Here is a 21,725-nt window from a genome sequence, read left to right as displayed (position 1 = left end):
CTGCCACACTCTTTTACTGGGTGCTGCTGCCGCATTGTATCCCTGATGCTTGCTGCCGCGCTCTTTTACCGGGTGATGCTGCCGTGCTGTGTCCCCGATGCTTGACGCCATGTTCTGTCCAATGCTGCTGGGTGCTGCCGTCGCTCTCTGTCCCGTGCTGCATGGGGGAGCTCTGCAGTTCCATCCATGCTTTCCTGTGTGGTGGAATCCTTCCATGAAAATGGCTGCCGGGAGTTGGCGCATGCGCAGATGGAGATCTCGGCAACAAGATCTCGGGAGATGAGATTTCAGCACTGAGATCTCATCTCCCGAGACCTACCGGCGGCCATTTTCCTGGAAAGAATCCATCGCACAGGAAAGCATGGATGGAACTGCAGATCCCCCCCCATGCAGCACTGGACAGAGAGCGGCAGCAAGCACCAGTGACACAGCGCGGTGGCAGCAGCACACGGCAGCACCGGGGACACAGCGCGGTGGCAGCAGCAGCACACGGCAGCATCGGGGATAGTTTGGCGGCAAGCATCGGACACCCGCAGCGGCAGCACCGATAAGGTATGTCCACATTTTAAGATGCATCCCCTATTTCCCCCAAAAACTTTTTGGGGAAAAAGTGTGTCTTACAAAGCGGAAAAAAGGTACATAATTTTTCATTAATCCATTATTCTGTGCAAACCACATGGGAAACAAAATTCTGTTTCTGGTTGCCTGCCCTATAGTATAGACCTGTGGAGGCAGATGACTAACTAAAATGCATAGTTGGTAGCACACCTACACAAAAATAAAGTACATTTTGTAATCTCATTGGTTTAGCACAAGATTATATTTATATGTCAGATGTTTGCTGAAAATGTTTTCATCATGTTGTGATCAGGTTATCACGCAATCACATAACTACTATGACGCTCGTGTATCTGCTTTGGCAGAAGAAAATACTGGAAAAATGCTCCAACATTAGGTTGGTTTTCACATGGTCCATGTTCAAGGGCCAAGCTCAAGTCAGAAGACGTGGTCCAACCGTCAAGGCTTTTGACCTTAACAAACTGCATCTTAAGGTACCGTCACACTAGACGATATCGCTAGCGATCCGTGACGTTGCAGCGTCCTGGCTAGCGATATCGTCCAGTGTGACACGCAGCAGCGATCAGGCCCCTGCTGTGATGTCGCTGGTCGGGGAAGAAAGGCCAGAACTTTATTTCGTCGCTGGCTCTCCCGCTGACATCGCTGAATCGGTGTGTGTGACACACGATGTCTTCGCTGGTAACCAGGGTAAACATCGGGTTACTAAGCGCAGGGCCGCGCTTAGTAACCTGATGTTTACCCTGGTTACCATCGTTAAAGTAAAAAAAACAAACGCTACATACTTACCTACCGCTGTCTGTCCTCGGCGCTCTGCTTCTCTGCTCTGGCTGTGAGCGCCAGGCAGCCGGAAAGCAGAGCGGTGACGTCACTGCTCTGCTTTCCGGCCGCTGTGCCCACACAGGGCAGAGAAGCAGAGAGCCGAGGACAGACAGCGGTAGGTAAGTATGTAGCGTTTGTTTTTTTTACTTTAACGATGGTAACCAGGGTAAACATCGGGTTACTAAGCGCAGCCCTGCGCTTAGTAACCCGATGTTTACCCTGGTTACCGGCATCGTTGGTCGCTGGAGAGCTGTCTGTGTGACAGCTCTCCAGCGACCAAACAGCGACGCTGCAGCGATCCGGATCGTTGTCGGTATCGCTGCAGCGTCGCTTTGTGACGGTACCTTTAGGCATATATGAAAAGGTCAGCTCAAGTCAGCAGACTGGGCGATCCGGTGATCTTCTGATCCGAGCCGGGTCCATGTTTAATAAGCCCTACATAACATTTCACTGGTTTTCTACTTCATACTGGTTTCAGTTACGCCATCACAAAGGAAGTCACAAGTTAAATTTATTTATTTCACTATTGTACAATTTTATAATTAATTTTCTATGTCAATCTCTTTCTCCAGACTTGTCTATTTTCAATATACACACCTCTAATTTAGTATTAGAAGAACATTAGATCTGGTTGGATTATGTGAGATAAAGTGTTCATATTTTCTGTGATTTACTGAGAGCCTCTTCATAAAAGAAGCCTGAAAGCTTATACTTACGGTCAGTGGCGTAACTACAAAGTGAGGGGCCCCGATGCGAACTTTCAAATGGGGCCCCCCCGCGCCAAAATATTTCCCACCGAAATTCACATTTTCCCTATTCATTTCGCACACTATAGTCGTGTTGCAATGTTGTGTAGTCTGACCTAATACTGCCCTGTACTCGCTGAGAAAAATGATTTTATAACTAACATGTCCCTATAGTAATATGTCCTCCCTCGCTCTAATTCCAAGCGCACTCCCGGCGTTTGAACTCTGTGTGCTGTTTCTTCCTGGTATGACGCTGCAGTGCGTCATTTCCAGACCTGTGCAGTGTGGGGGTGTATTGGGTGTACTGGTTGGCTCTGGAGCATACGCACTGCACATTCTGACACTGGCAAGTACACGCAATACTCCCCCACAGTGCACATGCTGGGCTCTGCCCACAGCACGTACACACACGGCTTCGCTCCGAGAACCCGTACACACACGGCTCCGCTCCGTACACCTTGTACACACGCGGCTCCGATCCCTACACCTTGTACACATGCGGCTGCGCTCTTTACACCTTGTACACACGCGGCTCTGCTCTGTACACCTTGTACACACGTGGCTCTGCTCCGTACACCTCGTACACACGCGGCTCCGATCCCTACACCTTGTACACATGCGGCTGCGCTCTTTACACCTTGTACACACGCGGCTCTGCACCGTACACCTTGTACACACGCGGCTCCACTCCTTACACCTTGTACACACGCGGCTCCGATCCCTACACCTTGAACACACGGCTTCGCTCCGAGAACTCCGTACACCTTGTACACACGCGGCTCCGCTCCCTACACCTTGTACACACGTGGCTCCGCTCCCTACACCTTGTACACACGCGGCTCCGCTCCCTACACCTTGTACACATGCGGCTGCGCTCTTTACACCTTGTACACACGCGGCTCTGCACCGTACACCTTGTACACACGCGGCTCCACTCCTTACACCTTGTACACACGCGGCTCCGCTCCATACACCTCTTACACACGCGGCTCCGCTCCATACACCTCTTACACACGCGGCTCCGCTCCATACACCCCATACATACACGAATCCGCTCACCTCTTTCACCCACGGCTCAGCTTTGTACACACCTGACTCCGCTCCGTACACCTTGCTCCACTACATACATACACGGCTCCGCTCTGTACACCTTGTACACACACGGCTCTGTTACATAAACATCCCCTCATTCAGCACCATGACAATCAAGCACAGCAGAGTCCTGCATAGTGCACACACTGAGGCCACTGATCATGTAACCCCTGACTCTTCCCCTCCTGTGACCTCATCACAGGTCCTGTGCGCATAGAACAGGTAGGTGTGTGTGTGTGTGTGTGTGTCAGGTGTAAGCAGCACATCACTTACCAGCTAATGCCTGCCATCTCTCCAGCTTCAGTCAGTGACACGCACAGCCCTTCTGCTAGGTCACATGTCCTTCACGGACACGCCCACTCGCCGCACACTGCTGAAAGTCTGGGGAAGCTGTGGGCGTGGCCAGCAGGATGCGTGCGTGACTTGTCTCCTTCCCCTGCTACTTGTTTGCTGGACTGGGCGGGCCCTGAAAACACTGTGGGCCCCGTCGCAGTCGCGACCCCTGCGACCGCAGTTGTTACGCCCCTGCTTACGGTATATATATAAGACAGAACTTTATCTGTAAATGGAGAAACAGCACCTTGATAACATTGTTTTAGAATTGCTTTATTTCTTCCCAAAGGATATAAGAAAATCTGTGATAAGTTCCACCACTGAACCCACCTATTGTTCCCCCAAAGCTGTGCACTCTAGTAAAGTAACAAAATCAATGAGCCTATTAATAGTGCTACCCATCAGCAGGATTTGGGATTTTTAACACTTATTGCCAAAATGCACAGACCCTACTTATGCAGTCCATATAACAGAAAAGCTACTGTATATATCTGGTCACTTGGAAGCTCCTCAAATTAGCTGGGGGTTCCAAAAACAATTGTTGAAATAGACGACCAGTGATGTTAGATTTTTCTCGGTGGATGTCGACAATTTTAATGGGATGTTAATAATGTAATGACTTTATGATAGTATATTCAATGCATTTTTTAGATTGAAACCATATTTGTTCATAATACATATAGTAGCTTATCCTTGAAATATAACTTTTATTATGTGCCAAACATTTGTGAAAGTGTGTATTTTTGGCATGCAGTTTTAGATTACTTAAAGATACATTTTTAAGCATAAACCTGAGCGTAATTGTACGCTAGAAGAATATGCAGTTTAGGTATCTTTTTAATTATAGGGTTAACTAATATTTATATGAACAAAAAAAAGGTTTTTTTCCATACTTTACTTTTTTGAACAACATTTCTCCTGTCTGTGAACACTCATAGTGGTTTTACTAAAAATCAACATCATAGAAGATAATTGTCTGATCGCTGTGTGACCGCTGCCTCAATCAAACTCCTTATGCCAATAATTCATAAAGGTGAAGGAAAACCCCATTAGTCATAGATATAGAAGAAGGAAAAGAAAACTTACTTTGGTGCCAAAGATAGCCAATATATTTTCATGTTTACTGGGTATGATATTTATATAGTCAATCATACAAACATTTGGGACTCGCTTTGGCTACCAGTTCCTACAACAAAACATTATGTGTGTGTACAAATCTAGAATTAATGAATAAACAAATGAATGAATGAATAAAAAGTGTTGCTAAATGTTTATCAGTAAGCTGTGACAAATGAGCACAAATAAAAATGTTCTTTGTTCTTTTGCAGTAAATGAAAACTAGTCATAAAGTCAGATACAAGAACCCAATAATGTTTTAGCCTAAAATGTATCAGAAATTCTAAAATAATACTATAACACCAAGAATGCAGTGAATTAAACTTTGAAGACTTTTTTCTATGATTCTAGCAGCTCTTATACAATACATTTTAACTTTCACACCAGAGAACTATAAGGGGAATTCATCGTCCTCATGGAACCAAAGCAGGAAGTTATCGTAATCATTTTTATGTTATCGGTATGACTATGGGTGCAGCACAATACTTTCAGAAGTTTTCAGTGTCCTAATATCAACTAACTACACGACTTTTGTAGATAATACAGTTAAAGGGGCTGTCCGATAATTACATTCATAAGATAATAATAATTTTTATTTATATAGCGCCAACATATTCCGCAGCACTTTACAATTAAGCGAGGACTTGTACAGACAATAAATTCAATACAAGTAAAGACAATTTAAACAGTGACATTAGGAGTGAGGTCCCTGCTCGCAAGCTTACAATCTACAAGGAAATGGGGGGACACAATAGGTGAAAAGTGCTTGTTATTTCAGGTCTGGCAATTATAATAAATAGGGATTTTCATATGAAGCTGCGTGATCCAGTCATCAGCCCATGTGTTTGAGTGCAATAGTCAAGTATCAAGTGCAGCTATCGTGTGCATGGAGGGTGTGGAGACAGATGAATAGCAGGGTGCAGATTAAGAATAATGTTTGGAAGGAGGGAACAGGGCAAAGTTAGTTTACTGAGTAGTTGATGTGGTAGGCTTCTTTGAAGAGATGGGTTTTTAAAGCGTGCTTAAATTGGTCAGGGCTAGGTATCAGTCTGATCATCTGGGGAAGTGCATTCCAGAGAGCTGGCGCAGCACAAGAGAAGTCTTGGAGACGGAGATGCGAGGTTCGGATTACAGGGGATGTTAGTCTTAGGTCATTTGTAGAAAGGAGGGCACGTGTAGAGCGATAGACGGAGATGAGAGAGGAGATATAAGGCGGTGCAGAACTGCGGAGAGCTTTGTGGGTGAGAGAGACAAGTTTATACTGGACTCTGTAGCGAATGGGTAGCCAGTGTAATGACTGGCACAAGATGGAGGCATCGGTGAAGCGTCTGGACAGAAATATGACCCTGGCAGCTGCATTCAAGATGGATTGGAGAGGAGAAAGTTTGGTGAGAGGGAGACCGATAGGATAGATCAACAATATCAGATCAGTGGCGATCCAACATCTGGCACCCCCACTGATCAGCTGTTAATTGTTGTAGAAGCAGCCGGATGTAAACACTTTTGATTTGAAGTGATATTAATGTCCTATCCTATGTACAGGCCATCAATATGTTGCATCCAGACAAGCCCTTTAATACATTTAAAAATAATAACTTGAATATTTTTTAATAGCATCATATGAAATATTTTCAGATAGATAGATGTAGATCTTACCATCAGGTGGCATTAGGACTTTGTTGTTTTGTGTACACCAACCAACAGGATGCAAGTCTGCTGTCATAACATCACACCAGAAGTCGGCTTTTCTGTCCTCTCCATAGCCACAATATCTCAGCAGCAATAGCTGGCCACAAGTTGTAATGATAGTAGCCACCCAATAAGTATCTGGGTTACTCTTATTGGCCACCTCCAGTTTCATTCCTGGTTGGAAGCTGCTTTGAAGACTAATTTCCACCTTGTAAATGATAAGAAATGAGATGGATCATACCACACTACATGAAACAATTAAGTTTTTATGAACATATATCTAAAGTAATACCAAAAATTAAAGCAAACAATGTATTCAGCCGTTGTATAAGACATTGTACAAGAAAAGAAGTGCATTTTATGCTCTATTATCTAGTCATGGTGCTATTTTCCATTTCTAATCAGCTTTAGTACATTACAATGTCTTCTTAATGTTTCTTTTGAATTTATGCCATTTGATTGGTGCAGAAGAGATTTTCCAAAATTTTACAGGGTTACATAAAATAAGAATAAAGGGTGAAGTCATACCTGGAAAATTAAACTTGTTTCTTCTAATTTTACATTAAAACGCCTTTAAATGTTTTCCTCTGCTAATATCAACTAAGCATACAAAATGAGACACTTAAGAACATAGTCCCAGGTCACTGTCTAAAAATAGCGATGGTATGCAAACATAGTCCGCCCATGGAACACACAAAGCCATTGAATTCCATGGCTATATGATATCATGTGACTCTAAAAGTGAACTGGGCGTCAGAATTTGTATATTTTTCTTAACTTTCAGGAAAAAAAAATAACATCATTGTCAAAAATAAAAAAATTCAGTCTATACTATAAAAGTAAATCTTATAAAACAAGAAATAATAATAACACGCCACTGTATATACAAACATGCTTAAATTATGTAGTAGTAATAATAACAACAATTATTATTATTACACAATTTAAACACGAGGGCTCTACGAGGGCTTGCAAGATGTTTTATGCTACATGAGCCCTGCTGCAGCCAGTCACTAAAACTGACACCCGGAAGAAGTGAGACATGCCTGTGCTCGCTGACATACTCATGTCAGACACGTCTGACGGAAGTGTGAGTGAAGTGGCACATTAGCGTGATCTCCAGCAGTGATCCCGTGACACAATAATGTCATGTGTTATGAGACCCGGCGCCGATGTCACTGGAATAGCGCCAGCACCAGAGGTGAATATAGGCTGTTATTTTCTATGGTGGAATATAGCAATTGAGAAGGGGTTGTCCCAGTAGTGGAAAACCCTTTAACTGTCTATGAGAGTTACGGATAGTTAAAGGTAGAGTATTGACACATACTCACTAACACTTCATTCACACAGACGACCACGGTCCTCTGAATTAGTGGTGGTCTTATCAGCTATAACCCTGGAAATCATATGCTTATCATCAATCTTTTAAGATTTGCTTTCTTCATATTAGAAGTCAATGGAAGGAAGACGTACTGTAACTGATAGGCACAGAGAAACATTGCTCTGCAGTATGAAGTCATCAGAATTTTACACGTGGAAGTGTAAATTCTATGAAAAATCTCGAAAAACAACTTGTCTAACCAAAGATTCACTTGAATTTCGAGATGAGCTTAACGGCTTTGATGTCTGATCTGCTATGTGACACCAGATCCCAGGTGTTAGCTGGAGCTTTCCTCACATGGTATTTAGTTCAGGGTTTGGCTAATCCCAGACATCAGCAATACATACATGTCTAAAAGAAGTATGAGGTGCAGCAACAGATGCCGATTCCTCCAGATACTCATCCCAACTGAAATCTGTGTCTTCAACACTGGAGCCATCATCTACGGATAGAAGAAGAGACAATTAGATTCCTCATGTAACATTAAAGAGTAACTTCACCCACACTGGAATTATAGTTGGCGTCTAGAGACTGATTCATGTGCCAGCTGGCTCTACTGTCATCTCATCAGAAATTAGGAGATAAATTGTCACACTGAACCAACTCTCTATCATCGATATTGGTGAGACGGACAGAATTTTCACAATTAAGGGAATGCGCCTTGTATCACCTATACATAAAGTAATCATTGGGAAATATTTGTATATAATGTATACGGGTATTAGCTATTGTCCATGAGAATTTTCTATCTGTTGAGTTTAATTCATTAGGTTTTTTGTTATTGTTCCTCAAGTTATTAAACACCAGCAACGGAATTATATGGTATCATGAGAAATCTAAACCAGACCCTCTAAGGACTTGTACACATGACCGTATTTTTGGTCCGAGGGCAATCTGACAACCTATTGGATCGTACTCGGATCAATGTTATTCTATGGGGCTGTGCACATATCCAATTTTTCCCTCAGAACGAATCGGTCAGAGGAAAAGATAGCACTATGCCCAAGTTGTATCCGATATTTAGCTTGCACTCTGCCATGCAAGTAAATGAGTGCGTGGAAAACGCTAGACTGCACTCTAGTATAGATTCCATTAGCACTATTTCTGTGACCAGTATTGATATATTCTTTGGTACTAATTGTCATTTGAAGCCTCTCTTTTTTTCTTTCATTCACAGAATTTGGGATTGTGCAAATAATGTCTGTAACTCTTGTGACTTTATGATAAGGGCTTGGAATGTGGCAATTTGTGCAATGTACATTTCAAAAATTGGAAACTTTCTTCTGAACATTAGAAATATTTGTTGATTAAATTTCACTTAACATATAATCCATTTCCTGTAATGGCCTATCCTTAGGATAAGATATCAATGTCTGATCAGTGGAGGTGCGACATCCTGCACACCTGCCAATCAGCTGTTGTCGGTGTTGGCCGGTATTGCTCAGCTACAGAGTTGCACCGTGCAGCACAGTCAACAAGATATTGGTCACAGTCGGGAACTGCGCATTCCCCCCTATTGATTGGAATAGGGGGTGGATGTGCAGTACCCGGTCGCAGCCACTATATTGTCAAAAGAGTTGCAATGTGCATCTCCGTAATTGAGCAGTTCTGGCCGCAACGATACCGGAAACAGCTGATCAGAAGTGGTGCCAGATGTCGCCTCCTACCGATCAGACACTGATATCTTATCCTAATGATAGGCCATCAATATTAGAGTATAGGACAACCTCTTTAAAACAACTACGCATAGGATTACCTCTACACGTAGATTTTAGAGCGCTTTTGGTAGATTGAAGAAATGCACTACAAAGCTGATTTTCTACATAATTTTCTGTTAACAGCAATCAATTTACCTTGATACTAACACACAATCTAATCAGTGTTGTAATATTTATTACATCCAAATTGAAATGGGAGATTTGGTTTCATTAAAAATCCAATCCTTCATCCCATTTCCATGTGGTAATAACATAATACAATTTGTGGTGGGATATAAATGTACATTAACGCGGCTTAGAAGAAGCATCTGAGGGATAATTGTTTCTACAAAGACTAATTCCAGTGCTGGAATAACTCCATTATATTTCAATTATGCAGCATAAATGAGATTTCCACAACAGTTCTATTACTTTATCTGTGTGTAATGATGAAGTGATAACTACAATACTTTTCTGATGAGAACTCGTGTAGCTTCTGTCATTAATTGTACAATTATGCAAATATTTGTAGGGAAATGCTAATGTTCTTAAGGCAACAATTTACATAAGAATGAATAATATTAATATGTATTTTACCTTAAATTATTATCCAAATAGTCTCTTTAGTAAAGAGAGTGCAAGAATGGATGGGATGGGCTAATGGGAGAAAATCTGTGAGTACAACAGCAGGCACGGAATAAATCACCACCGACCCAGTCCCTCCAGCAAAGGACAGGAAAGACAATGACTATCCATATTCCCACAGAAAACCTTGATTATACAGTTCAGTCACTTTTGGCTTATCGTAATAATCTCGGATTTCTTTTCCACTTGACCTTAGCTGATTTATTATTCTCATAAACTTTATCTCTAGCTAAATCATTTACAAACATCTGTAAATAGTAACACTTGCTTATCATTTACACAGTTTAGTAGTTCCTTTAGGCCGCGATCACCCGTCTTTTCTTGTGAACATAATTGCCAAATAAAACTGTTATTTTCTGGACTTCTGGATTATATCATAAATTATATTTCTGTATTGCAGTGGATTTAGCTTTTCAGTGTTGCACTGAGAGGCCGACTAATAGGACTATTAGGCTTCAGGCAGCTCCTAGTAGGAGGCTTTGATTAGCAACCCACTGGTGCTCCACAATCGTTTGAAGGGGGATGGTTCTCTTTCCTCAGTCTTACCAGTAAGATATTGCAGTCGCTTCACATTAATGCATCTAAGGTGTTAATCTCCTGGGATTGGCAGCTTCTACAATCCGACGATGCAGCAGGATATCAGCTGTAATATGTAGCTGACACCCACTGATGATGGTTCAGGCAAAACTCCAGTCCCAGTAGCATCACTGCCCAGTACATTCACTGTGAATTGCTGGAAGTATCTGAGCCGCAACTGTGTACTGTAGGTTTAAGAAGCCCTCCCATGAAGATTTTTTTTCAAAAAACAAGTGTATATGTGTTTGTAGTGTAGTGTGAGAATGCATTCATCAACTGCTGCCTGGACAATGTGACCCGGAGAGTCTGCAGAGCGGTGACATCACTGAGAAGATGAGAAGAGGAGCATAATGGTGCTGGATACCAGATCCAGCACCATTATGCTCCTCTTCTCATCTTCTCATCTTCTCAGTGATGACACCGTTCTGCAGACTCTCCGGGTCACATTGTCCAGGAAGTTGTTTCTACCACGCAAGTCTACGGAGCGTCAGAAAGAGGCTCCACAGAATTACATTATAAATGCCACTTCCGGGTCACGCATAGTGCAGGGTTATCCATAGAGTCTGCAGAGCGGTGACATCACTGAGAAGAGGAGCAGAACGGCGCAGAAGGAGAGTAGGAGAGCGTATTAATGCACATTTAACACACACATACTATATTACATACACATACACATGATTAGAGAAAAAAACTTCATGGGAGGGCTTCTTTAATGCAGTTTTTAGGCCTCATTCAGACATCAGTGATTTTTCATGTACACAAAAAAACGGTCCAGTTTCATCAGTGTTTTGGATGGAAGTTTCATCAACTTTTGTCAATTTTTACCATCAGTGTTTCATCGGTGATTTTCATAAATAAATAGATGAATTACAAAGCTTCTCTTATTTATTAAAATAATAATCATGTACAGCAGGCTGATTACACTCTGATGCCATCCATGTGGTGTCTGTGTTTTTCACGAACCCAAAGACTTAGGGTACTTTCACATTAGCGTCGGTACGGGGCCGTCGCGCTGCATCGGCCCGACGTACCGACGCATACTGTGCAAGCGCCACACAACTTGGGCAGCGGATGCATTTTTCCAGCGCATCCGTTGCCCCATTGTGAGTTGCGGGGAGGTGGGGGCGGAGTTCCGGCCGCGCATGCACATTTTCTGTTAGTACAATAAACCTTATTTCAGAAACATTACTGTGTCCAACAGTTATTAGATACATGAAACTGAAATAGCTGTTGCCAAAAAAACAATTTTTTAGAAAACATTAAGCTTAAGATTAATAGGGGTGCCCAAACCTTTTCATATAACTGTAAAACAGCCATACATTTGTAATTTTTGTAGTGGACACATGGTCCACAAAATTAAACCACATACATGTGAACAGCTCCATAGTCATTAGTGGGTACGTGTTCTATCCATGAAAATCACTGACAGAACACATGGTTCATGAACTTCTGAATGAGGACTTGTGGTTGTGGATATAATGTTAACATTAGTGCGGGGTTCCAAGTCTGGTGTTTATTTTTTTTCTTTATAACAAGTACAGTGCAATCTGTCACACTATTTCTTCCACGTAAAAAATGATGGAAACTTGATGGAGGACCCCATTATAAGTCAAAGGATCCATCAGGATTCATTGAGAGCTAGTTACAAACAGAATTATCATACCGGTCAAGGTCCTACCTCTCAGGACCAGCCACCATGGTCCCGAGTATGGAGCTAAATTTAGTTGGTTGCTGTAGGGGTAATGTGGAAATGATTTTTTTTTTATCAATAAATAATTATTTGTCTTAAAGGAAAAAACATAATCTTGACTATAAATAAGTAATTAACATTATGGAGAGAAATATACAACAAAGACATTACACTGTAGAATATATTGAACATATCCTGACGTAGAACCATAATAAAAATAAATATAGCCGAATACATTGTATTTTGAAGGTCCTGCTTCTTAATTATGTCAATCGACTAAGCATTGTATCTAAAAATATTTCCTGAAATCCTTTAAAGTGTAACGCTTGTCCCTGCTCAGCATGAATCTGCTGTGTTAGCAATTAGAAACTATCCTAAGTTGGTAGCTGCCAAGGTTCATTATCTTTAGCACGCCGTTCAGCAGATCCTTGTGGAATACATTTCACAATGTACTATACAGAATAAACTGGACTCCCATGCTTCACTAGATAATAGTTTAAGCTGACAAATTAGATTGTAATCATTAAGTGGCATGGCATTTATTTCCCTATTTTCATTTTAAAGAGAAAACTTAATAGAAGCAATATTTCACAGTGGCATGTTTGGCCTATTCACGGTTAATTAAGGGGAAAAAATGAAACGCTTGGTGAAAAATATAAAATAGTAAGAGAAAATGGCAGCTCATAAAAATTAAAAATATATGTGAACCTGAATCCACCTGCCTAATAATATTGCTTCCACTATTCCTGCCAGAACAGCCGATCATCGAGGTGCAGATACCACAAGACCTCTCAGGAGGCATGAGATATCTATCAGGAAGATGTAAGGTTCATTAGTGTCCCTCCAATTACATAGAAAAATCATTATAGTGCAGGAGTACACACAATATCTGGCTTTTTAAATCACGTTCACTGACAAAGCTGCTGTTAAAGGTAACCTCTCAGGGAATTCAGGAGATTGCCAGGTCTCTCTCCCTGTCGTGTATACATAGGGAGAGACCTGTCAATCACCTGCTGCAGTGCTGGGAGGAGCCGGCCTGGGGGTCCACCGGACTAGTCTGGGTTCTGGTCATCAATGGATCTTCAAAATATATTTTAAATACTATGGCATTTCAGAGAATAATATACCTGACTGCAATCATGCAGCCAGGCTGTGATATGACAATTTCACTTTACAGAGCAGCATAGGCCTGCTCATATCACTACATATGGGATATAGAGCCTCCTGCTCTGTATACAGTGCTGGAAATTCAGATTTACAACTGGATATCGGAGCCTTGGAGATAGAGAACCGGACGCTCATTATCGTATCACATAGACATTAGCAGGCCTCTGCTAATATCTAAAAGCAGATGTGTCAATGTGATTTATAAAACCCAACACAGTCCATTCCTCTACACATTATTCTCATTTTTCTACATACAAGGAAGGAGCGCCCGCTAGGACCGTGGGATACTCGGGCCAGACACAGTTCTTAAAGAGGAAGGTCACGGCAGCGGTGACCCAGTCGTGGCCCTGGGCGTCCAATTAAAGGTGATGAAGTGTAGTGGAAAATAAAGTCTATGGAGAAATGTTCTTGACGCCACCTGTGGTACTTGACCAGGGATGGCCGAAACTGCTTAAAGGGGACCACTGGGGCTGATGGTGTTGCAGCAGAGTTGGTATAGCTCCCCACAGGTAGAGCTTGGTTCCCCAGGGCTACCGGTGCAGTTGGTAAGGGATGATAAATGGTGGGGAGCAGGACTGAGGGTGCAGGAAACAATTGGAGGACACATGTATTGCAGTTTCCTTTACCTTTTACTGATGAAATTGCAGGTGAAATCCGGGGCACAGGTTACAGGTGTTGATGGGGTCCAGGCAGCCTGGGAGTATCTAAGGATCCACCTAGTCAGGTGGGTTCGGAAGCCTTCCTTTTGCGCTGTACTCTCGGTCCCTTGCTGCCTGAAGCTTTACACAAGTTTCTCTTAGTGTCTGTTTCTCCTAACCCCTATGGTTGACAGCATGAGCCTTTCATGGGCACTGTCTTCTCACTGGCAGCCCCAGGCTCCAGACTTGCTGTGGTGCCTCCAGGTGTCAGATGGGCAAGGAGACCTGCAATCTCCTGCCCTCCGGTTCTAGTTGCTGGGCATTTAGTACCCATACAACAATGGACTCCGGTGTCCAGTTTCTTGTGCGCTTATTCCTGGGAAGAACTCAGTAACAGCTCCACTCCCAGTCTCTATCCTCAAACGCTTCCTCTCCCTTTGCTGTCTCACAAAGAACTCCTAACCCCGCCTTCAGGCCAGAACTTTTAGGGAAGCTACCCTGAACCCGGGTTAAGAGCTCCCTCTTCTGGTCTGGAGTTAGGAATGTGTTGCATGTTTGTGTTACCTGCCAAGGGGATCCATCCTTACTCCCGGGCATGACATCACCACCCTCCCCCCGTGAGGAAGGCAATGCCATTGTGGCAACTGGACTCCTGGGGTGCCACAAGGACGTACACTATTAAGTCTAGCAAGCTGTGAATTGGGACCTGTATGGATCTGGCTTGTTTTCCAGCACATCCTACATATGGTCAGTCAGATTTAGGTTTGGGGAATTTGGAAGTCAAGTCAACACCTTAAACTGTATGTCATGTTTTCCAAACCATTCCTGAACAATAAATAGATAAATTAAATCTACCAGTTATACAAATAAAGATCATTAATTGCCATAAGTTATTTTTCAGTAGTGTGAATACATGCCTATTAGTGATGAGTGAACATGCTCAGATAAGCTGCGGGGACTCGAACATATTTTTCAAACACACGGAAGACACTCGGTTAGCACCCGAGCCTTCTCAGATAAAGCCTTATCCGAGCACTCTCACTCATCACTAATGCATATTTTTTATTTGTGTGATTTATTTTGACATTATTCTTATATGAACTGCAATTTCTTTTACCTTGTCCTATTTTTGCTGTCTATTTTGCACTGTCCTCATGGAAACAAAAAGATGAAACTGCTAGCATGTACATTTTCTGCATAAATCTGGGGTACCTAATAATAATCAGAAGCAAGTGTGTCTTCGCTAATGTCTTCTACTCTCCCATGGGTCACTGCACAACTACACTTCATTTATTAATCTTTATATCACTGCCAAATTTATCTAATATAGTATGACTTGTATCCTTTATTTTTAAACAGTTTCAATCTCCAATTTTAAGTTCTCTCTAAGCTAGTGGGTGGATATTAGCTGCTATGACACCTCTCTTACATAGCACACAGAGAAAGATTGATCCCTTTTCTTCTTTATCTGCAGCACACAGAGAAAAGAAGCAGCATTGAAAACATTATAGAGCAGTACTGAGCTGTGTTACTGTGAATCTATCACTGAGGTGAAATACATTTACTAGATATTAAAGCTAAATCTATTTGTGTCTGTCGGATCTCATTGTGCTAAGTGCTCCTCTCTCCTTCCTTCTCTATAGAGCTTATGATACTAGAGTGAGCTGGCTGCTCATCTTTCTTTGAGTTGTTTTTCAGAGTACATGATGAGTATAGGAGGCAGAGATAGGGAAAAAAGTGGCTAATAAGTGGAGAAAGAAGTTAATTTATCTGATAAGACACTGTTTATTACAATTTTTTTTATATTTACTTGAACTATTAATTAATGTAAAGTTCGTTGAAATGATAGATATTCCTTTTAAAGTTTCATCTGAAGTTTGAATTAAATTAGGAATCTCATTTATGCATTAACTTAGATGTCTAGTTGGGAGTCTAACTTAATTTTTAGGGTTTTGTTTATTGTTCTTGTAATGTTAAAGGTTTTGTCTGAGGTTTAAATTAGGGATATGGAGTCTGGATTAACTTATGAGTACAAAATTTAGGAACAATCACGAAAAAAATGGGCACTTTAACACAGCCGAAGTGCCACGGTGGCTTTAATCTATGGTACATAGAGTATTACATTATAAACTTATTTTTTTTCTAGAACATATAGTATTATTATTATTGTTATTATAGCCCCATTTATTCCATGGTGCTTTACATGCGAGGGGGGGAATACAAAATAAAAACAAGTACAGTAATATTAAACAATATAAGTCACGACTGGTACAGGAGGAGAGAGGACCCTGTCCGCGATGTTTCACAATCTAGTATATATATATATATATATATATATATATATATATACTAGATTGTGGCCTGATTCTAACGCATCGGGTATTCTAGAATATGCATGTCCCCATAGTATATAGACAATGATGATTCCAGAATTCGCGGCAGACTGTGCCCGTCGCTGATTGGTCGAGGCAACCTTTATGACATCATCGTCGCCATGGCAACCATTATGACATCTACGTCGATACTGTGCCCGTCGCTGAATCAGAAACGTGGGATTTCTACGTCCTTTATGACATCATCGTTGTGCCCGTTGCTGATTGGTCGAGGCCGCCAGGCCATGACCAATCAGAGACGCGGGATTTCTACGTCGATGCTGTGCCGGTCTCTGATTGGTCGCGGCCTCGACCAATCAGAGACGCGGGATTTCCAGGACAGACAGACAGACAGAAAGACAGACAGACAGAAAGACAGACAGACGGAAAAACCCTTAGACAATTATATATATAGATATATTCAGGGCCGGACTGGCCATTTGGCAATTCTGACAAATGCCAGAAGGGCCTGTCTGGTTGTGGGCTGCCTTGTCTGCTACGTTGCTAACAGAATCACTGTTCTCAAGACACCCATAGCAGTATTTGGTCAGTATTTTACATCAGTAATTGTAAGCCAAAATCCGGAGTGGAACAAATAGAGGAAAGGTATAACAGAAACATATGCACCACTTCTGCATTTATCACCCACCCCTGGTTTTGGCTTACAAATACTGATGAAATACTGACCAAATACTGCTAGTGTGACGGCAGCCTTAAGAGTTGTGATGAAGCACAAAGTTGCTGACTCCGTCACTTACCCCAGCAGGCCATGGGAATCATTAGAAATATTGGTCTTGTAGAAAATCTTCCTTTCCTCTATCCAGGGTAATATTAGTAATATATCCCATCTGGTTCATGGGACGGGGACAACATGGGCCTGTGTGATTTCAAATGCCAGGGCTGAATTTCAGCCCCAGTCCGTACCAGCATATATTATACAATATCTATATGTACGAGTGTGTTTTGTGCAGTTATAACAGCCATGAATCTCTGAAACAAGCAATGTAACCAAGTTTCACACCGCTTTGTACTCTGAGGGCTTGTGATGGAAAAGCTGGTTTACAGTGCCGGTGTAAGAATGGCACGGCTGTTTCCAGCTTTTCAAAGCACAACACATGTAAAGAAAGAGTGGAGGAATGTAAGGAGACAAGTAGAATAATTGTGAGGGAAACAGATGACATTGAAAACAAGCCAAGGGGAAAGAGAGAATTTTAGTATAAGACCACTAATTTGCTATAAAAATGGGCAGGCAATTGAACAAACTGAGATAATAATTGAAAAAAACAGTCATAGATAGATCCCAACATGGAAAAAGTCCAACAGCTTTCCTACTGTGTACTTGGAGACTGAGTGGATGTCCTGTAACACCGTCTATGTAGGAGCTCGAAGCACCATGACAGCTGTAAGGACATGCACTCACTTCTTATAATCCATCCTGCTTTTCTGTAACTACAGATTGACAGCAAATTGCTCAGAATGAAGACACCTAGTGACTAGAGGATAAGCAGATCTTTTAAAATTTGAATTTGCGAACTTTGCCAAATTTTCCCCAAAATTAAGATTTGCGACTTAAAAATTTGTGCAAATCTCAATACTGAAAAGATTGTAATTGCTCATAAAATACACATAGGGAGAGGAGAGAGAGAAAACTTCGCTCACCATAAGAGCTTACACTTTACAGGTAAAAGCGAGCTATGACCCCTCTGACCATAAGAACGTAAAGAGGTTGCCCACTACACTGATGCCCTAGATTTAGGATAGGCCAAGACATTTGCAAACGCTGAATATATGAGGTCTAAACTGCATTATTACTAGACTCCGCCTACTTGTAGTGGTTGGGGCTTATACTGCATTATTCAAATCAATAGCCTGCTCGCTGATATATCAGCAGTGTGGGAAACAGTGCTGGGCATGTTTGTTTGTTTTTTTTGCTAAGTGCAAATCAAATCTCAAAATGTTCAAATTTGGCGTAAAATGTCATTTTTCAGGAAACTCACCTCAAACACGATCATCCATAGTATATGTCTACTAGTGACCAATGACCATAACTGTATATCATTTTTGCACTCAACATTTTTAGTAATGGAATTATATTACACTTTTGATAGTGACTTCATCAGCAGCTATCCATCACAGCTCAATTAACTAATGTGTCTGAATGACATGATTAGTTCCCTGTCATTAACAGCACTAAATACAGTACTCAGTCTAAGGCCGGGGTCACACTTGCGAGTGTGATGCGAGAAACTCGGGCGAGCCTCTCGCATCAATACCCGGCGGCACTCGGGACCGGAGTGTGCGGCTGAATGAATTTCTAGGCAGTTGAACACTCTAGTCCCGAGTGCCGGCGGCAGTGCCGGCTATTGATGCGAGAGACTCGACCAAGTTTCTTGCATCACACTCACAGGTGTGATCCCAGCCTAAATACTGTGTCCCTGCATGTGGAAAAAACACCTCATTGTGTAAGTGGTTGCACAACATTAATTATTCTATGGCTGCTACAAGTTCAGTGAGGAAGTAGCCATTACATCGGATCGTGTTATCATTGATGTCCCAAGCCCAAAAAATAAAAGCATTAAATAAAAGTTCACCAAAAATTTGTAAAAAGACCTTCCTACAAACAAAAAATAAAAGAAGTTAGAAAACAAACAAAACATATGGACCCATTGTCCCTGTGACACAACTTTACAACTCTATCACTAAATAAAAAGTTTGTTTTCAGCTACTTGACGACATGCGACCTACATGTAAAGCTCAAGTCGGAAGTGGGTGTATGGGAACTCAACCCATACTCAGCAGATGATGTCGGTGTGTTACAGTCAGGACCTGCCGCTAACACTCTGCTCCACCCGCGATTATTAACCTGTTAACAACCGCTGTGAAACTCTGACTGCAGCATTTAACATGTGCCAATATGGGGGTGCTTCATTCTATACGTCCATCGGCGCACCCATCATGTAATTGCGGGTTGCCGATGAGTTGCTATAATAGACAAGGGGTCTGTTGAGCGCCTCTGAACCTAGCCTGTGGCCGAGCTTAAAAGGAGAGAGTGATTTTTACTATATACATAAATGCTGTGACTTTGTTGTGTATCGCACAAGCGATCAGATGATCGCATTTTCAGGTTCCCTAAGGGCACTGCTAAAATAATTCAAAAAAATAAATAATAAATGAATAACTAAATGAAAATACACATTTGTGGTATTGTGACATTCAGAAAAGACTGAACTATCGAAATATAAAAATAATGAACCCGATTGGTAAATACCCTTAATGAAAAAAATTGAAAAATGACAAAATTGTGTTTTTTTTGGTCACTGCAATACCACAAAAAATGCTGTAACAGGAGATCAAAATATCAAACCTATCCCAAAATGGTATAAATAAAAACGTTGTCTCGCCCAGCAAAAACAAGCAATCACACAGCTCCAACGACAGAAAATGAAAACGTTATGGGTATTGGAAAATGGTTACTCAAACCCAATATGTAATTTTTTTTGCAAATTTCTGATTTTTTTTCACCACTAAAATAATTTAAAAAACTGGACATTTTTGGTATTGCCATAGTCTTATTGATGAACAGGATGTGTACATTGAAAAACAATTCAGGATTGTGGTTTTTTTTTTCACAGTTTCTCCCCACTTGAAATTCTTTTTCCTGTCTTTCAGTACACTATGGGGTAAAGAGAATAGTGTTAAGAGTACAACTCATCCCGCAAAAAAACAAGCCCTCATATATCTATGTGGACCGAAAAATAAAAAAGTTATGGGTTTCTCAAGAAGGGAAGGAAAAAAACAAAAAATGCAAAAAACGGAAATTGGCTGCATCATGAAGGGGTTAAAATGTTTCTGAATAATTAGTATAAATGTCTGGCACAATAATGAATAACTCCATAAGTAATATCCTTATGAACTCACCTGATCCAAACAATTCTCTGCTGCCATTACTTGGGCTGTTTTCCATATGTAGGTTTGTTTTGTCTTGGTTTCCTTGTATTGTCGGCCCCCTGGTCTCCATTGCTGACATTTCTTTTCTTTTCTTTTTCTAGATCATTATAGGAAATGCAGTCCCTAGATAAAAAAAAGCACAATGAGCTATGTTCTTCATTCATATAATATTATGTACAATATACAATGTTATCTCATATGAAGTAACAGTAATATTAGTCATCATTTTGGCCGGTGCAAAGGAGCGTATTTTCGGTCTGAGTCCAATCCATAAAACATCGGATCACACTCGGAGCAATGTTAGTCTATGGGGCCGAGCACATGTCCCATATATTCATTAGGTTAGAGGCTGATGCTCGGCACTAAAGTATGTCTACTGGTGCTCCATTTTACGGACGTTAAGATTTGAGAGTCCTCAGAGGTTGATACCTGTTAATGGCTAACTGAAAAGATGTAACAAACCACAAGCTTTCCGGAGTACTACGGTCTCTTCAAAAAATGTAAAATTGATACTCATCGGACTCACATTTCACCCATTATATTCTCTGAAGACAACAATGAATCTATCCGAATATGTTTCCTTCTTATTCAAACGGATACACCCAGGAAGCAACAAAAACATGGTGTGAAACCAGCCTGGCCTAAGAGCCATCCTACAAATCTTGTAGTACTTAATAAGAATCCCAATCACATCCTGCACAATCACGCACTCAGTCACTTGCAGAAAAGGAATGCCTTGGCGTCCAATTGTAGATACGATGCAAAGAAAGGGCACTCAGGCTTTCCCCGAGGCTCAGAGGAAGCGTAATTCTCTGGCGAAACGGCTGTCAGCCACATTTGCCTCCACATTCTCTGTTTATGAAAACTGCAATAAAGTGATGAGTGCCCACCTTCCCTTGCATCATATCTAACATGTGCTGCGATGCTACAATGATGCTTCAGAATGTCAGCTTTGCATAATGGGATAAATTACCGTATGATTTGTTTTTTAATAAACAACGCTTAAATGTTGAAATAATAAGAACACTGCTGCTAATATTCGTAATAATCCATGTAATTCTAAAGAATCTGTGCACTCCCTATGCCAATTACCTCCTGGTCAGGATATGACATGTCATTTCACAAGACAGTAAATGCACTGCTCAATCCAATGAGAAAACATTTCCATCTATGGCGCACGTGGAAGGATGAAGAAACACTTTGCTGATTTATGTCCAAAAATAATCCCTCTACGAGA

At 41.5% G+C, this 21,725-nt stretch overlaps 1 protein-coding gene across 4 annotated transcripts in view; it reads right to left on the bottom strand.

Annotated features, from left to right (window-relative positions):
• The window catches only part of SFMBT2 (Scm like with four mbt domains 2), a 313,750-nt gene that overhangs the window by 201,611 nt on the left and 90,414 nt on the right, over positions 1 to 21,725 (bottom strand). For all 4 annotated transcript variants that reach the window (XM_069765309.1, XM_069765310.1, XM_069765307.1 and 1 more), the window contains exons 2-4: positions 20,459 to 20,611; positions 8,103 to 8,197; positions 6,342 to 6,582 (exon numbers count right to left, since the gene is read on the bottom strand). In XM_069765309.1, coding sequence (XP_069621410.1) covers positions 6,342 to 6,582; positions 8,103 to 8,197; positions 20,459 to 20,567 — 445 coding nt within the window. In that variant the 5' untranslated portion in view covers positions 20,568 to 20,611. The remainder of the gene's footprint in view (positions 1 to 6,341; positions 6,583 to 8,102; positions 8,198 to 20,458; positions 20,612 to 21,725) is intronic.

This window comes from Ranitomeya imitator, chromosome 4, assembly GCF_032444005.1.
Source record: "Ranitomeya imitator isolate aRanImi1 chromosome 4, aRanImi1.pri, whole genome shotgun sequence".
In the NCBI taxonomy this organism is placed as follows: domain Eukaryota; kingdom Metazoa; phylum Chordata; class Amphibia; order Anura; family Dendrobatidae; genus Ranitomeya; species Ranitomeya imitator.
The sequence above is the reverse complement of the archived record's forward strand: the minus strand, read 5'-3'. Positions and strand labels throughout refer to the sequence as shown.